At 45.2% G+C, this 15703-nt stretch overlaps 2 protein-coding genes across 2 annotated transcripts in view; one reads left to right on the forward strand and one right to left on the reverse strand.

The window, feature by feature from the left end:
- The window catches only part of MED12L (mediator complex subunit 12L), a 297559-nt gene that overhangs the window by 203437 nt on the left and 78419 nt on the right, over positions 1-15703 (forward strand). The window lies entirely within an intron of this gene.
- On the reverse strand, positions 9232-12492 carry P2RY13 (purinergic receptor P2Y13). Its single transcript, XM_046661232.1, has 2 exons — positions 12431-12492; positions 9232-11997 (listed from the first exon to the last, which is right to left on the reverse strand). Exons 1-2 carry the CDS (start codon positions 12476-12478, stop codon positions 10978-10980), a joined length of 1068 nt encoding a protein of 355 aa, XP_046517188.1. The 5' UTR covers positions 12479-12492; the 3' UTR covers positions 9232-10977.

Here is a 15703-nt window from a genome sequence, read left to right on the forward strand (position 1 = left end):
TTGGATATCAAAATTATGTTTCTTCCATTGCCTTTTCCTAAACAAATGAAACAGACAACCACAGTTTTAATGGTTTTCCCTTCCACTCTATTCAGGGTGGATTAAGTCTGTTATGGATGCTTAGCTAGCCCTGGGGAAGGTCTCCGAACAAAAATTGCCAACGTCATAATGGCTTCGTCTTATCAGAACTCGCCAGATTTAAAGTCCTTGCTTTAGGTGTGATTCTTCCCTGCGGCGTTTTCTTCTTCTTCCCCACGGATTTCGCTGTTAGCGCGTGAAGCCCGTCGCTGCATCTTGATGCCGTGCAGACCTTAGTGAGAGACTTGCCCTTCTTGGGTTAAACTCTTTGCCGTTGGTCACTATGATCCATAAATAATAAGTGATGTTGCTCATAGTGCCAAGCCTACCTGCCAGGAGAACCAACTGCCAAGTATTAAAAGCCTCCTTAAAGGAATGTTGAGAAGAGACCTTCTCTGCTACTTCTGAGGGTTGTCATCTCAGATTTCCAGCGGTGTGTGTGAAATTATATTAGGGAACTTATTTGGACAAATATTTCACAAGCTTCTGTTAAAGGAATAAAGGCTGTTCTGTTGTCTACCTGAAGTTTTAAGGCATTGTTTTTTACCTGGTTTGACGTTAGCCTATTAAGATCAATTAATACTGATTTTTTATGTTAAAGAAAATGCCTTTCATTTGTATCAAGCTGCTGACAGTGTTTTTGTCATACTTTTCTAATTTGAATTTGAAGGGAAAATGTTTTGATAATTCAGGATTATAATACCCGGTTTTGAGTGCCTTTTCAAAAGAATCGCTGGAAAAAGGCCAACGTGTGAAAGGAGCATGGTGGGCTTTCCATGTTTGCGGAAGGACCTTGGGTTTTTCCTGTGTGATGCAGCGCCTCCCCGTCTCCACTTGGCGTGGGTCGGTTTATGAAGGCCTCTTCCTGGAGGAGGAAAGGAGCTGCGTCCTTTCGGAGCAGTGGGTGGCTCTCTGTTTCTCCTCCCCGGGTGGGCCGGGGATGGGGTAGGCTCTTCCCTTCCTTGGCTGTAACAGAACAGTTGGATTGTCCTGTTAGAAGCTTCTCTGGCCGGCGAGTAAATCCAGTGTAGTAATGAGAAAGTGAACACGAGGAGCCTGTGTGTGTTTGTCTTACAGCTCATCCTGCCAACCTCCAGTTGGGACTCGTTAAAGCTGGTCTTACTTAACATCCAGAAAGGGAAGTCCTACACGTTTAGTCACGAAAAAGGTATAATGCCTGCTGAAAAGAGCAGCTAAAAACCAGCCTATCATTTTATTATGGTTCAAATCACCCAAAGGTAAACCTGCCTGATTTTTTTTTTTTCTATAGCAGGTCTCACATTTCATAAAAGCCACAGGAGAGTTTATAACAATAATTATCTTGCCACTCCATTGGAAGGTCCTATTAAATGTAGAGATGCTATTTTAATAACATTGTTTAGGCATTACGAACCCCAAATTTATTTTGAATACAGGACGACATCCTGGGAGGTGTGTCTGTTTCTCTACCACCAGAATGTTTAGAAATTTTTTTTGTTTCATTTTTCACTAGGGGTGATTTTGTTTTTCTTCTAATATTATTTTTAAAGATGTTAAACCTACAGACAAGTTGAAATAATATTTCAACTGGATTTCATCTAGATTTCCAAATTTTTAATGTTTTTCACTTACTCCACCTCCCCCCCCTCATTTTTGGGGATCAGTCTGAAGTTGGTGTCATTGTGACCAATGCCTCACCTCTAATGACTTCAGCCTGAATTTCCTAAGAACAAGGATATTCTCCTACCTAATCACAATACTGTTACCAGTCAAGAGATTAATATTGGAACAATGAATTTTGAAATATTGTCTGCATTAAAATTTTGCAATTTCCCAATAATATTTTTTATAATTTTTTTGATGTGGAATCCAGTCAGTGGCCACACATTGCATTTGGTTTTACTGTCTTTTTAGAACTGCTTCATTCTTTAGAACGATCTTACCACTTTTTCCCCCCCACTATTTCTTTAATCTTTTTCCTTTTGCAGATTGCTTTGATCAGTATTTGCTAGGCCCATCCTGTGGGGCGTGTGGTGAGGGGCTGCTTCTAAGAGTTTCTGAGCAGTTTGGATGTATTAGCCTGAAGTCTACGTTGGCGTTTGGAATTCTGAAGTCAACTATGAATAGCTGTCATCTTGTTTTGGACACAGACCTGGTTCATGGATCACTAGTCACAAAGCTGGTGGATCCAAACTCACTTTTTCTTTGGGATATTGGGTGACTCACTCAACTTCTCTTGGCTTCAGTGTTTCTTTTTTTTTTAATTGAGTTAATGATAGGTTACAATCTTGTGAAATTTCGGTTGTACATTAATGTTTGTCAATCGTGTTGTAGGTGCACCACTTCACCCTTTGTGCCCACCCCCCACCCCACCTTTCCCTTGGTAGCCACTAATCTGTTCTCTTTGTCTACATTTTTAAATTCCTCCTATGAGTGGAGTCATACAGAGATTGTCCTTCTCTAACTGGCTTATTTCGGCTTCAGTGTTTCTTTAAACTGAGGATTCTGGTTTAATCACAGAATTTTAGATGAGAATCTCCATAATGCTCTTGATTTTTGCAAATATATTCTTAAGGAGACAGAGCACTCAGGAAGAGAATGTGTTTCTTAGATCTTATAAGGAAGGACAATTTGGTAAGATTATGGATAAGTCTTCCTAAATCCTGGGGTGAACTGACTCTCTTCCTATTTCCTGCCTTCGTTCGTGAGACGTTGGCACGTGCATCACCGAGCTTTAGGCTGGTCTTCTGGTCACTTCTCCTTTGCAGATGACTTCTTCCCCTCGCTCCCTTCTTTATTTGCTTCTCTGCATTGGCGTGGACCTGGGCACAACGTCCCCTCCTCCAGAGCATTTGTGTTGTAATTCCATTTTCCTCTGTCACTCTAATCTCAAATGTATCCATTTCTTCTTAAAGGAAAATGCACATATAAAGGGCCTCCTAATCCTTTGTAGCACAGAAACGAATTGTTGCACAACAAAGGCAAGCAGGGGTCTGATGGAAACGTGGCTCAAGTTGATCTGTCTTGAACGCCCATGTCTTTTGCATGTAGCCAGAATGTACAACAAGGATTGTAGTAAAATCTTCACCAGATCTTACTGTTCCATCTCTCTCTACACGAAAGTCACCCCAACTGTGGCTCACATCCAGGAGCTGAGAATTTGTGCTGAGTATGATTATTACAAACCCTTTAATGTTCCCTTGCTGAGATTGGTATCTTTAGGTCCCTGTGCTTGAATTACTGTGTTTAATATGCCCTTTGAAATGATTTGTGTCTATTAGGGCTGCTTTAAATCAAGCACTTACGTTCTTCTGGTATGAGAACGTCATGTGTAGTGGCCGACTGAAGGGGAGGGCTGGCTTGGAGATGGAGTCTGCTGATAAGCCTGCGTCTGGCTCCTGCCCTCACATCCACAATCTCTCCTGGGCTGGGCTGCTGATCCCTCAGCTCATTTTGGAAATCTTGCTGTGAGAGGTGGTCTGGGGCCGTGACAAGAGCCCAGGAACTGGGGTCATACAGAGGCCAGGCAGTGTGGATTTCAGCCTCTCCACTTAGTAGCTTTCTACTTTGGGCAAGTCATTTGATAGAGCTGAGCCTCAGTTTTCTTCTTCTGAAAAGTGAGCTTGGGAATGGCCACATTGTAAGATTGTAAAGCTTAAATGAGATAATATGCAGGGAACTTCTGCAGCGTTTCGAACTTGGTTGGTACTCAGTGAACAGTAGTTTTTGGGGTTTTTTTGGTCAGAAGGCAGAGGGAGAGTAAGTGCATGAATGGGAGTGTGTTTGAATGTAAAGTTGGAATGATTAGAAATTCAAAACACTCAACTAAGAGGCCAGGGTAAGTCCATATTTTGGTTGCCCTTAGAAAGCTCCTGGTTTTCCTTTAATGAGGAACTGATGATTGCTTCAAGTACTTTTCATATTCTTTCTTAATATCTTTCTCTTCTTCTTCTTCTGTTTTTTTTTTTTGCGGAAGACTAGCCCTGAGCTAACTGCTGCCAATCTTCCTCTTTTTGCTGAGGAAGACTGGCCCTGAGCTAACATCCGTGCCCATCTTCCTCTACTGTATATGTGGGATGCCTACCACAGCATGGTGTGCCAAGTGGTACCACGTCTGCACCCGGGATCCGAACCAGTGAATCCCAGGCCGCTGAGAAGCGGAATATGAGCACTTAACCGCTGCACCACCGGGCCGGCCCCCAATATCTTTCTCTTCTGAATAGGAGGAAATTAGGACTAGCTTATTCCAGATATCTGAAATTTTAGGAAAGTGTAAAAGCTGAGTCCAGGATATGTGGGGGGAGAAGAGGGGAGAATCAGGGTCCCCACATTCTCACAGCTCAGGCAGTTTGAGTTGCAGGAAATTTCAGTTGTAGAGTTAAATAGAAAAAAAAAAGCAGAGAGTAATATATGTGTATATGACATAAATTTAAAGCATAAAGCGAATATTTTTAAAAAGGTAAAAAAGTATTCAGATATATGTTAGATAAAATTCCTTAAGGTGAATATCACTAAGTAAGGTCACGTACAAGCATCTAATGTTTAAGCTGCCTTTTAAAAGTAAAGGTAGACGTTTTATTACTGTGCTCCAGAACATTACATTTGCCAATTCGAGTTTTATTACAGAAGTGGCAAGAGTTCCCATGCTGAGTGAGCTATGGAACTTTTAAAAAAACTGGATGATGATCTACTTACTGTAAGTCTGAAATTCCGTTTTCTGTCTCTTTTAGATTATCCCTCCTCCCATGTTCTCAGCTCGCAGCCCTACACTTGGTGTGCCCGTCAGGCCTCCCTCTCCTCCCCTATAAATACTTTTACTAGCAGGGATGGGGGGCTGGGGAATCAGCACCCTGGGACTGTGGATCTGTGCTATGCTGGCACCCGTTTTCTGTCTGAAACTGGGTCGGCTTGGTCCCGTGGTTGTGCCTCTGCTGTGTGCTGACTCTCAGGGAGCATGGTCGCTCTGCCCTGCACAGGCAGCATAGGAAGGAGCTACTCTCCTTGGTCTTAGGAACCCTGGGAAAAGCCAAGCTAATAGCACAGCTGTTTGTCTCTCCATGGAACTCCTGTAGACTGATGTGTCCTTTACGGCAAGGTAAAAGTTGCTGGTGGTCCCTCACATCCCGTCACAGTCGGGGCCTCTCCCCTACCTCCTCCTTAACGTCACCACGAGCCTCACAGCTGCAGATTCATCACATTTGACCTTTCCAGAGCGTCATATTCTGTGGACTGTTACTTCCTCCTTGAATCTCTCTTGTTCCTTGGTTTCCAGGACACTCGATCTCCTGTTCCTCCTTTTAATTCACCATTGTCCCCTCCCCTCAATCGCAGGTGTCTCCCCCTCTTCTCTTCTGTCCGCTCTGTCCGTGAGACGTGTGCAACATGGCCTCTGCAGGCGCAGCTCATTCCTTATTCTCTCCCTGTCTTAGAAAAGATGATTCCCTCAGCCTCTAATCTAGCCCCGTCTTCAGGGCCCTGGCTCCATATTTTGCCCCTCTGGCTAGACTGCTTGGCCTGGTTCTCTCACTCATGCTTCAAATTCACCATCCCCAGAATCTGCTTCTCGGCCTTCCTTCATGATCCAATACATCGCCCAAGGTAACTATCTTTCGAGCAGGGAATCTCAGTTGGAAGGAGGTGGGGTGGGGGTTATGGACCCCATTGAGAATACATTTTGCATATTAATCACGTATATTTTACATATAATCTCCCGCTCTCCTGTGGTCTTGAACTCAAAACCTCTCTCTCCAAAAATGTCTCTAAGGCCCACATCCGATTTTTTCCCCTTGGCTCTTGCCTGCGTACATGGAACCCTTCTTTAATTGATCCTTCAGCCTCCGTGGCTCTTCTTTCAGTCCAGAATCATCCCGCTGCCGGCCAATGATTCTCCCAGAGCACAGCACAGAGCGTGTAGCTCTTCACCTGAGAAGCCGTCGGTGCTCGTCGAGAAGCGCAGACACCCCGGCCCACGGCGGAGCGCCGTGCTGGGACCCGCGGAGCATCCCGGGCTCGGTGGGTGCATCCGTGCGCCACAGCCCGCCCGAGCACCTGCATCCCCGGGAGCGCTGGGGCTGCGCGGCTTCTCTTTGGAATGCTGTCTTTCCTTCTTCAAGGTCTGGTTCAATGTTCTATCTGCTGCGAGGCCTTCCTTAGTTTCCCCATTGGGAACCAGCGGCCTTTTCCTGTGAGCCTCTGCGGTGTGTGAATCAGGTCCCTCCGGCCACTCACCACGTTTGGATGCGGGCGCTCCGCGGGCCTGACGGCGGCTCCCCAGCGGCGGGCGCCTGCCCTGCGCGCACGTGGGAGGGCTGACCTGCTGTGGCCCAGGGAGGCCCCTCTGCGGGGGTCCGCGCCTCAAGAACCCTCGAGGGCTGCGGGCTCCCCCGGTGCTCCTCGGTCCACGGTGGAGCCACGCCGACCCTGGGGCTGCTTAAGTAGGTTCGCTTGAGACCTCCCCCGCGTCTTCAGGAGCCCCCTCCTGCCCCTCCCCGCTGCGGCCTCAACGCCAGCCCCCAGCCCCCCAGGAGCTGAGCGGGCCTGGCGGGAGGGGCGGGCGGCGGAGCCTCAGGCAGTGGTCTGGGCCCCGGGCTGGTTTTCCATCCCAGCTCTGCCGCTGCTTGCTGCTGGGTCATGTGTGCTGTGGGCATGGTTTCTGTTCCCTTTGTGCCTCAATTCCCCACTGCCGCCCCCCCACAAGGAGCCTTATAGTGTCTTTCTCAGAGGGCTGTGGCGAGAAATAGAGAGAAGTTGATCCTTGTGCAGCGCAGAGCACGGCGCAGAGCGAGCACTGAGTAAACGGGTGGGAGCTGCGGGCTGGGCCTGGAGCTCTCCGTGGCCTCTGGGTCAGAGCACGGTAGCTGGCAGCGGCTGGGGAGTTCCGGCCCATACATGGCTGTGTTGTTTCTGTGGGTCAGGAGTGTGGGGGTGGCTATGGAAGTGTTGAAATTCGCGGGGCATACTGCACAGGAGAGATGTATGATTTCCCTTGGGAACATTAGGAGATGTGAGGTTGCAAATGCAGTGGTTAAGAACATGGCTCAGAAGCCGGAGTCTGAATTCGAGCCCTAGCTCTGCTACTTAGGAACTGTGTGACCCCATGCAAGTTGTCTAACTTCTCTGTTCTCAACTTCTTAATCTCTGAAATGGAGGTAACATAGCACTTCACAGGTCTCCTGGGATATTGAAATGGGGTAAGTTCTTTAGAGCTTCTTGTCCACTTGCCTGGTCCTAGTAGAGAGTAAGTCGTGGATATGCTGCTGCTGTTGTCACTGATCCGAGTCTTGTTCCCGCTGCTGCTGCTGCTGCCAGCCCCCTGGGCCCAGATTCGCTCCTGTGCCAACAGTTGGCCCAGCATCGGAGATGCCTCTTCAGCGGGTCATGAACTTCCCAGGGAGCCATAGTCCTTGTCACTGCCCATCACCTTTTGTCTGTCCTGCTCTCTTAATAACGATTTTGTCTGTCTCCTGTTGACAGATCCCACTCTTGGGCATCCACGTCCAGGAGGGCTGTGCTGTGACTCAGTCCTTATTGGGAGTAGCAACCTCAAGGAGCATGTGGCCCAGAGGTTCTTCACGTGTGGTCCAGACGTCGATGTCACCTGGGAACTTGTTCCTAGGCCCCACCCCAGGCCCAGGGGATCCGACACTCTGGGGGTGATGTGTTGAGAATGCCTGTGGCTAGTTCTGGTACCTACTGAAAGTGTGAGAACTACTGACTAACACATTTGTTCTGTGTTTCTGTTACCTGCATTTTGTTTTCATGTCAAATTTAAGATGTTTGGTTGTGATTATAGGCACTTCCCATGATTTCTAAATTCCCCACTTTGCTCAGTAGGGCTGCTGTCTCTTAACATGTGTTCCTGTGGTATTTGACACTGCTAGGGTGTGCCCTTCTGCTCTGGAGGTTTTGTTCTTTTAGGACCCATGTGAATTTTGACCTGTTAACTTGCTGGAGGAATGGAGTTTGCCTGGGCTAATGCTCAGACATTTTTAGAAAGAAGACTGAAGAAAGTTATGGAAGGAACTGTTTTAAAGTGGATATGGGATATACGAAGTAGCAGGTTTAATAAGGTTGAATAGCTCTTTTCTAGCTGTGATGATGACTTTATCGGCCTTCAAACTTCTGTGAGTTGGCAGTTCCCACTGTTCCTCTGCCTCTTCCTTCCTCCTTTACAGTAATTTTTCTTGGTTTCCAAGAACTCTTCTGTGTGAGGCAACATTCCTGCCCCTTCTCTTGCCCCCGGGATATTCAGAAGCTCTGGTCCATAAAAATAATTACAGTTTGGCTTTGACAAAAGCCCTTAATCGTGTTCTGAGCTCACACAGTGTATCAAAGCTGCTGTTTTTTTCCCTTTTCCTCTCTCCTGTGTGTCATTAATGGCTATGATGTAGCATCCTCTTCTGTACGTATCCTAGACTTCAGTATCTGTGATGCTAGTTTGGGAGGTGCTTCTCAAATAGTTGCTTTGCATTTTGTGAGTGTGATGTTGAGGTGGCTCTAAGATGTCACTTCTCTAAGTACTTTGTAGATTATTTCCTTCTGCATATCAGGTACTCTGCTTTTGACTATAATGTTATTATAATGGAATTAAATATTTGAATTTATGGAGGACAGATTTGCTTTTAAAATTTGATCTTGAAAGGTCTTTCTAAAAATTGCATGCATTATCTAGGCGCAGTTACTTATAATACAATGTTGCAGTTTAGTTCTGATCATGTAACGTACTCAGTATCAGTAATGTGGATTTAGTGACATCTCCAACAGTTACTATGATTTAATTCTTTTATTTGAGAGAATGAAAATCAGACAAGGGTATTTTCTAAAAGGAGAGTTTTGGAGATTATTATATGCTGTAATTACGAGTTTTTCTTAACCAAAACCAACAGTGCATAGCTAAAGCATTTTGTCAATAGCTGTAAAACTGAAATATGATGGACATTAACCCCCCCACTCTACAGATGCTGTTTAGTATCCTGCCTCCTTCACCATCGTTCACAAGGGAACCCCAGAGCACCCCCCCTCCCCAGGCCCCTGTGTACCTGCCGTAGGAAGGCAACTGAGAAGAGCTTGAGCTTTCAAGAAATTTATATCCTCTTTTGATGAGAAAAACGTCAGTGAGAATTGGCTTCCCTTTTCCTCCTCTAGGATGTAAATATAAAACCAGCTTGACTTATTTTATCAAGTATTTATTAATTGTACATAAGACGAAATCCCTGCCGTCAAAAGTTTACGTATATTATTAAAAGAGAAGATACATTTGTGAGCAAGTAATTACAAAACAATGTGATAAATACAAAAATTGAGATGTGACACCATACAGTGGTGTGTCCTACCGTGACAACAGACAGATAAGGGAAGAGTTGGGTTTAGGAGGTAGTAGGAGCTTGGCTAGATGAGATTCCATGGCCTAAGTGATGGCAACTTAGGATTCGTGGATGAATAAGAGTTTTCCTTGGTGAGTCAGAGCGAGGTTTACATGTGCGGTGACACAGGAGTGAAAGGAGTGGGCATGTTCTGGCAGTTACACGTCTACACAGAGTGTGAAGTTCCCAATGGAAGAGCAGATAGGAGACAAGGCCAGAAAGGGAGGCAGGCTCCAGGGCCTTCATGGCCCTTGAGGCCGTGGAATGAGGCCTGGGCTTCACCTTGATGATCACGTGGGCGCTGGTGGCACATTTACAGAGCATGACTCCTGTCTGCATTTTCTCTAGAACATACAAACCAGCGTCCACAATTCCAGATGAGCATATTTTAGTTGTTTTGAACTATGAAGGGATTCAGGAGAAAATTTGGAGGTAAATAAGTACTGGTAGGTCACCATCCTATGACAGATTTCCCGGTATGAATGTTACTGATTGTGGGTCAGCAGTCCCATCTCTAGAGGGACCAAGAATGGCATAATGATGAGATATTCTACTTAAAACATTTGGAATCCATGGTCTCCAGGAAGTAGTGTGGGAGATAGCAAGAAAACATGGCATGTTTTCTGTCTTCAAAACGTGTCGTCTTTCTTAAAGAATCCTGACTGCCTCTGGGGGATGTGGGCAAGAAGACAACCATCCCGTAAAGGGGAACTAGCAGTGAGGGCCTTCTGTGCACACGACAGTGGGAGGAGTCTTGCTCTTCAGCCAAAGGTGAGGCAGGAGAGCAGACGCTGTGGCCCAGGCAGGCTTTGCGGAGAAGGCAGAATATTCAACCACCAATAGAGTGTTTGCTGGGCAGAGAGAGAATTCCAAGCAAGAAGAATACAGTATTCTTGCCCTTGAATTGTGCACATTTATGATGTGAGCAAGGTACTGCAGTGCAGCAGTGCACGTGTGGTTTAATGATGGTGCTTGTGCTCCCATGGTGCACTGGGAGAGTGAGGAAGAGGTGCTGTGTAATTCTAAGGAGCAGCCCCTTCATCCCGGCTTCCAGAGGGCTTCTCAGCCACCCCACTCCCCAGATACTTCCTCTCTAGCATCCTTTTCAACCCCTAGCTTCAGCTTTCACCTGAGGACTTTCAAGGTTGTTTTATTCTTTTTTAAAATCAACAAGTACCGACATTTGTGGGACACAGAAGCAGTAGTGTTGTTTGAATTGTGTGTGTAAAAGAATGTGAGAAGGTATTTTGGAGGGGAGGTTTTTAGGGATATACATTTATCCATAGTAAATCTTTCCCCAGTTTTCAGCGAATGCTCTCAAAAAGCCGACCTCTAGTGGCCGTTTACTTTCTGTTGCATTCTTTCAGAGACACTTCATTTTGCTTATGAATAAATCTGTGTGGCCTTAAAATTTACATAATCCTTTCTGCACCAGGGTAATAAAGTGTAAGAAAGCATTTGTTCCAACCGTTTTTTCTTTCATTGCTTAAATTTTATTTCCAAATAAATTGTCTCTTGAAGTCTTGTTGATAAATAGAAGCTAACCATAATAAAGTTATCAGCCTAGGGTTATGTTATGGTCAGTCTGGATGGTGTGATTTTCTTGGGTTGATGTTGCCATCTTTCTGCCTCTCATGCATGGTAGCCTTTCTGTGAATTTTTTACATAAGAATATATATATGAAGGGGTCCATACAAATGTTAGTTGCTGCCAAAAAGAGAGTTGTTTCCTTAGCAATAAACAGGTGGTTTTGCACCCGGCAATCAGTCCTGCTGTTGGTCTGGCTCTGTGTATATGGCACTCTGGCAAAATGAAATGGAGCAAAGCACACAAAGAAGACGGCCACCACAACGAATACTTTACCTCCCAGCTTTTTGTTGTTTCCGCTCTCCTTGCTTTTGGACTTTCTGTAAGAATTGTATACTTGTTTTGCGATCACCACATAAAACAGAAGCATTAGGACAAAAACGGTCCAGAAAATGAACTGGGATATGTTATTCACCACTTGGTGCCATTTGAGCCCCAGAGGACCCTTTAAGGAGGCGCACTTTCTCACAGACGACGGTGTGGCTTCCTTGTTGCTTAAGATCACATTTGGCAGAGAGGTGAGGTACAAAAGGAGCCAGACCAGGGTCGAGACCGTTTTTGCAAAAGCGGGTTTTTGCACGAAATATTTTCCAAAAGGTCTGATGATCTTGAGGAACCTGTCAAAGGCTATGAGGCCCAGCAGTATGATGCCCACGTACATGGTGGCGTAAAAGATGACAGCCGAGAAACGACACACAAAGGCTCTGAGCTGCCAGGGGCCGAGGTGGGCGTCGGAGAGGATTTTGAACGGAAGCGTGAGCGTCATTATCAGGTCGGCCGCCAGTGTGTTCTTGAGGTAGACAATGAAGGTGGAGGAGCTGGGGATGTGGACGAACACCCACAGGGCTGCGGCGTTCAGCAGGAGGCCGGCGAGGAAGACGACAGTGTAGGCGGCCGGGAACACCAGCTGGGCGACCCGCGTGTCTCTGGGGCAGCGCTCCGACCCGTTGAGGCCCTTCAGCAGTGTGGCGTTCATGGCTTCCAACGTCAGCTGCGACAGATAAGCACACACACCAAGTCAAACCACGAGTGTTTCCTGATTTCCACATGCTGCTGCTTAAAAACAGACGTGAGGTTTGTAACATGTTACCCCCTTACGTTCCTTCATCAGGCTCAACAGACGGGTCGAGAAGGAGCGTGTTGTCTCTGGCCAGAGTGCTCACGGCATGGCATAGGTGTGCGGCGGCGTGAAAGTGCTGTTACCGTCCCGCCCTCCCGCAGCCCAGGAGCAGGCGCTGCCCTGAACGCCGCGGTGCAGCAAAGCCCCGGGGCAGGGCTCAGAACGCACGCCAGGCTGCTGCACCGTGGAGCTCCTTGTGCTCGTGGTCTGTGGTTTGTAGAGTGTTAACCTGAAGCCTTTTCTTCCCTGGAACATATTCTGTCTTTCCTAAGCAAGCCCACTCGTAATACAAATGAGAACTCACCTTCGAAGGGAGGCCGCCCGGCTGAGTGTCCTCTGACGAGGCGGGCATCAGGTCGGCTGCGAGGAACCGGAGGCAGCCGGCACCCTGCTTTCTTATACTGGCGTTCCTTCCTCATTTTCTTGTGCACTGTGGTCACTCAGACCTTCTTCTTAGGCAGACCTCTGGGAGATCTTCTAATAAAAATCCTCTCATTTCAAACTTAGGTCCTGTTAATCTACTATGACTTGAATTGGTTTAGTTTAGTTCCAGTTATCTTTACATATATTTATAACTTTCTTGCAGTTTATCCTATCTACATTTTCAATGAAGTTTTTGAGTCCCTCTTGTATATAATAATAAGAGGCAGAAAAGATAAAGAAAATAACCCCAAATTGCAACCAAGTAGGAGGGTAAGAGTTAACTCTAAAATCAGACAGAATCGTCTTCTGCATCCTTGTAGACTGCTTTTTCCAGAAATTTGTGTTCATTAGGATGGCCTATTTATTTATATAGACATTTATCTTAGTCTTTTGGTCTTCTAGTGTCTGAGAGAGAAAATCACATATTTTCTAAGAGCTAGGGGCTATTAGACCCTGAGTTTTGGTGTGAGAATCCCAGATCCACCAGTTGTTGGGGTCTAGATCATAGTCGGATGATTTAATAGCTCTGTGCCTCCATTTCCTCGTCTACTCATCTGTGTAATGGGTTTAATGATAGTAACTAAGACACAGTGTTGTTGAGGGGGTGAACTGAGTGCCCAGAATAATGCTGGAGCGCTGAAAAATGTTAGCCACTCACTCCTGTGGTGAGCGATTGCAGATTTAATTGGAGATATACTGTTTGACTCATTAGACAGCTGTTTTTGGAAATCTCTTCTGTATTTGATGTTGTATGTGAAGTGCCAAAGGCTTCAGGAATTTCATCAATCAACTTTGGGCCAAGGTCTGTAATGTTTTTCCTTTTAATCTATTCAAGTTTGAAAGGGCGTAATTGCTACTTTTATACGGAAAATGTTGTTGTCTCTGACAGAAATGTTTCCTTGCCAGGTAGATAAAGGGAAAGAAGAAATTTGGAGATCTTCGGAGGGAAGGTGGCATTCTCCGTGGTGACTTTCACTTCATATTTTTTGTACAAGATTTACCACAGATTTGGACCAGACTGTGGGGTCTTGTTGACTGAGAATTTTTAGGTAACTTGGCATGGGATTCTGAGAGTAAAAATTCCGTATCCCACTGGACATTTTTAAATATGAGGCAATAAGATGCCTGCTGATTTTGGTTGGAACTACCCAATAGTGGTACAGTTTGAAAAATATGTTTTTGACTCAAAATAATTGATTCATAGAAATACAGATTCTGGATTTCAGTAATGTAATGCAACATAATTTAAACGTATATCTTTTTGTTTGCTTCAGTACAGGGAAAAAACAAGCAAACTTTTCTTTTATTTTTTAAGGAGATAGATTTGACCAACATAATTAAGTGTTAATTTCTCCCACAGCTCCAAACCCATTATCTAGGTGAAGATTTGGAATAGTTTCAGTGTAAACAAGGGAAATGCCATACAGGAGAATTTCATAATATGAAAATTGGAAATCACGTTTTGGTCAAATTTTGAAATACTAAAATGTGGGAAACTTTCAAAAGAGGAACTGACTTATGGTGCTCATTTCCAGAATTAGGAAGCATATTCTTTTAAATGTTGTAGGTTTCAAGACGTTTGACCCTAGTTAATATCCAACAGATTGCTCCTTCCTTATGTCCCTGTGCTCCATGTGTATCAGCTGACTGACCCCTCCTTCCCAGCCCTGCTGGTGCCCCAGGGCGGTCTTCTCCCCTCGAGGGCATGTCTGAGAGGCTGAGCTGCAGGGCAGACCAGAGCACGGCCTTGGGGAGCCAGTGTCTGCGTTCAATTCCTTGTTCCAACTTTTCTTGAGACCTTGACAAGTTATTTGTGCTCTCTTTACAATGAAAAGAAGTAACGGTATCTGCTCTGTTGGATTGTTAAGGGAAAAAAATGAGTGATCATTCACCAAGTGCATAGAATAATGCCTGTCATGTGGTAGGGGTGAGTATGTTTCTTGTTAAGTGAAATTAAAGGAAAAATGGAATGCCATGGGCATTTTTGGGAAAAATCAAAGAAGATACGATGAAAAGTGCCAGAAATTAGGAGCCTGACAAGTGGCAATAAACTAAATATTTAAATCCTGTGAGGCTCAACAGAATGTAGTCAAAGCCGTTAACATCACACCCACTATTCTGTTGTAAGTGATGACATGATCTGGTTTACTGCTTACAATAGTCCTCAGAGATGGGTCCCATTCTACAGGTGAGAGAACTGAAGCCCACGAGTGAAGCCGTTTGCCCAAAGTCAGGCAGCCCAAGCCCCCTGCAGACCAGAACCTGCTTCCTCCCCTGACGGTCAGGAGCCGCAGACAGGGTGGACACAATTGTTTCCCAGATTCTGGAGGTTTTGAGTCGAATATTACTGATTGACGTTTGGGGGGAAACAATCAACTATCAAGGTTATTGGACTTGTGAAACTTTCTGCCTCAAAATGAGGTGTGAGGTTGAAAACATAAATTGGTTCAAAGCAGTACGATCAGGAGAGAATCAAAGAAGGTATAATGAAAAGTCATAGAAATTCGAAACCTGCCAAATGGGAATAAAAACTACTTTTCCCGTTTGTAGTTTCCTTTGGGTTTTCCTTTGGATCAGAGTTAACAGTCTAAAGGTTCCTGTCGGTGTGGTAACCAGTACCGTATAATGAATGTCTAAAAAGGTGAGCAAGTGTTTGCTTTTAATTGGAATGAAAGTCAAGGTGGAAAGTCCTGTACTCATAGAAGAGCCTTTTATTTCCAAGTATACCGTGGTACTTTCTCAGATTATATGAGATTGTTTAAAAAATTCCACTCTGGATTAACCAAAACTGGTAACAATAAGCTAAAATAAGTTGCACAACTTAACATTAAATGTAGCAATGAGGGGCCGGCCCGGTGATGCAGCGGTTAAGTTCACATGTTCCGCTTCTTGGTGACCTGGGGTTCACTGGTTCGGATCCCGGGTGTGGACATGGCACCGCTTGGCAAAAAGCCATGCTGTGGTAGGTGTCCCACATATAAAGTAGAGGAAGATGGGCACAGATGTTAGCTCAGGGCCAGTCTTCCTCAGCAAAAAGAGGAGGATTGACAGTAGTTAGCTCAGGGCTAATCTTCCTCAAAAAAAATAAAAAATAAAATAAATGTAGCAATCTGTGTCTATAAATCAGTATTAGAAAATTTATGTATAGCTGTAA

The sequence above is a fragment of the Equus quagga genome, chromosome 1, assembly GCF_021613505.1.
Source record: "Equus quagga isolate Etosha38 chromosome 1, UCLA_HA_Equagga_1.0, whole genome shotgun sequence".
Lineage (NCBI taxonomy): Eukaryota > Metazoa > Chordata > Mammalia > Perissodactyla > Equidae > Equus > Equus quagga.

Excerpts from the sequence above, each read along its gene's own strand:
- P2RY13 (XM_046661232.1), bottom strand. The coding sequence starts at position 12,478 with ATGCCCGCCTCGTCAGAGGACACTCAGCCGGGCGGCCTCCCTTCGAAG. Across the intron at positions 11,998-12,430 it reads CGGGCGGCCTCCCTTCGAAG|CTGACGTTGGAAGCCATGAA; the intron begins GTGAGTTCTCAT and ends TATCTGTCGCAG.